Here is a 1,500-nt window from a genome sequence, read left to right as displayed (position 1 = left end):
CCCACTTCCGGAACAGCCTTTATCAATGGCTATGACATTCGCACGGACATGGAAGGTGTCCGGTCCTCGTTAGGTCTTTGCCCACAACACAACGTACTGTTCCACGAGATGACCGTTGAAGAGCATTTGAAATTCTTCTCCCGCCTGAAGGGTGTGGCAAAGAGTGCGGTACCGGAAGAGATCGATCGGTACCTGAACCTGCTCGAACTGACCGACAAACGGAGAGCGCAATCACATACCCTGTCCGGAGGCATGAAGCGTAAGCTGGCCGTCGGTATGGCGCTTTGCGGTGGTTCTAAGGTGGTGCTGCTTGACGAACCGACCTCCGGGATGGATCCATCGGCTCGCCGTGCATTGTGGAATTTGCTGCAACGTGAGAAGCAAAACCGCACGATGCTCCTGTCGACGCACTTTATGGACGAAGCCGATGTGCTCGGCGATCGGATTGCGATTATGTCCGAAGGAAAGCTGAAGGCCGTCGGATCGCCCTTCTTCCTCAAGAAAACGTTCGGGGTTGGGTACCGGTTGATTTGTGTGAAGGATTCGATGCGTTGTGACAAGCAACGGCTATTGAACATCCTGCGGAGGCACATCCCTGACGTTACCTTCGATACGGATATCGGATCGGAGCTGTCGTTTATCCTGAAGGAGGACTACATTGACGTATTCCAACGGTTGCTGGAGGATATCGAGCAGGACATGGCAGCCTGCGGCATTACGAGCTACGGCATATCACTCACTACCATGGAGGAAGTATTCTTGAAGTGAGTACTGAATCAAAAGATGCTTTGCGGTGAACGATTAGGTTATGAATCCATTTTCTTTCAGAGCCGGCAGCGATAGCTTCAATGAGACAGCAAACCATACCAACGGAACGGTGGTGGAGACAAACAATCAAGAATGTAAGTTCTTGGACTTGGTTTTGGTATTTTGCTGGCCTTCAATTTTCTGACTGCTTCCACTTTCAGATGTGCTGGATAAAATGCACCTGTTGACCGGGATGGATTTGTACAAGAACCAGATCTGGGCTCAGGTTTTGAAAAAATATTTCTCGACCATCCGAGCCTGGAAGCAGCTTGCTATGATGTTTTTGATTCCAATTTTCTTCGTCGCCATGACGTTCATCATCACCAGAAGTATATCGTCTGGCGTTGATCTACCCTCGTTGGAAATCGAGATAAGCTCTTACGAGAGATCCATCACCGTGCTGCAGCACTCAAGTGGAGAGACCGAGCGGGTTGCGGCCTTCCAGAGGCTGTTTGAGACACATGGTGGTTTGGTCAACATCCAGGAGGACATGACCGAGTATATAGTGCGAAAGGTAAACATAGTTTGAGGGCGTAGGTTGCTGCGATCACGCTATAATAACTACGATCGCTTTATTTCCACAGTCCATCGAAGACATTGCCACGGTCAATACGCAGTACTTCGTTGGGGCCACCATTACCAGTGGGGCTCCGTATATTGGATGGTTCAACAATAAGGCATTCCATACAGCTC

The 1,500-nt window shown here is 49.9% G+C and overlaps 1 protein-coding gene across 1 annotated transcript in view; it reads left to right on the top strand.

The window, feature by feature from the left end:
- Nucleotides 1–1,500, top strand: part of LOC128276165 (phospholipid-transporting ATPase ABCA3-like) — a 3,435-nt gene that overhangs the window by 618 nt on the left and 1,317 nt on the right. The window contains exons 2-5 of the mRNA XM_053014632.1: nucleotides 5–764; nucleotides 829–902; nucleotides 969–1,321; nucleotides 1,392–1,496. Coding sequence (XP_052870592.1) covers nucleotides 5–764; nucleotides 829–902; nucleotides 969–1,321; nucleotides 1,392–1,496 — 1,292 coding nt within the window. The remainder of the gene's footprint in view (nucleotides 1–4; nucleotides 765–828; nucleotides 903–968; nucleotides 1,322–1,391; nucleotides 1,497–1,500) is intronic.

The sequence above is a fragment of the Anopheles cruzii genome, unplaced genomic scaffold, assembly GCF_943734635.1.
Source record: "Anopheles cruzii unplaced genomic scaffold, idAnoCruzAS_RS32_06 scaffold00652_ctg1, whole genome shotgun sequence".
Lineage (NCBI taxonomy): Eukaryota > Metazoa > Arthropoda > Insecta > Diptera > Culicidae > Anopheles > Anopheles cruzii.
The sequence above is the reverse complement of the archived record's forward strand: the minus strand, read 5'-3'. Positions and strand labels throughout refer to the sequence as shown.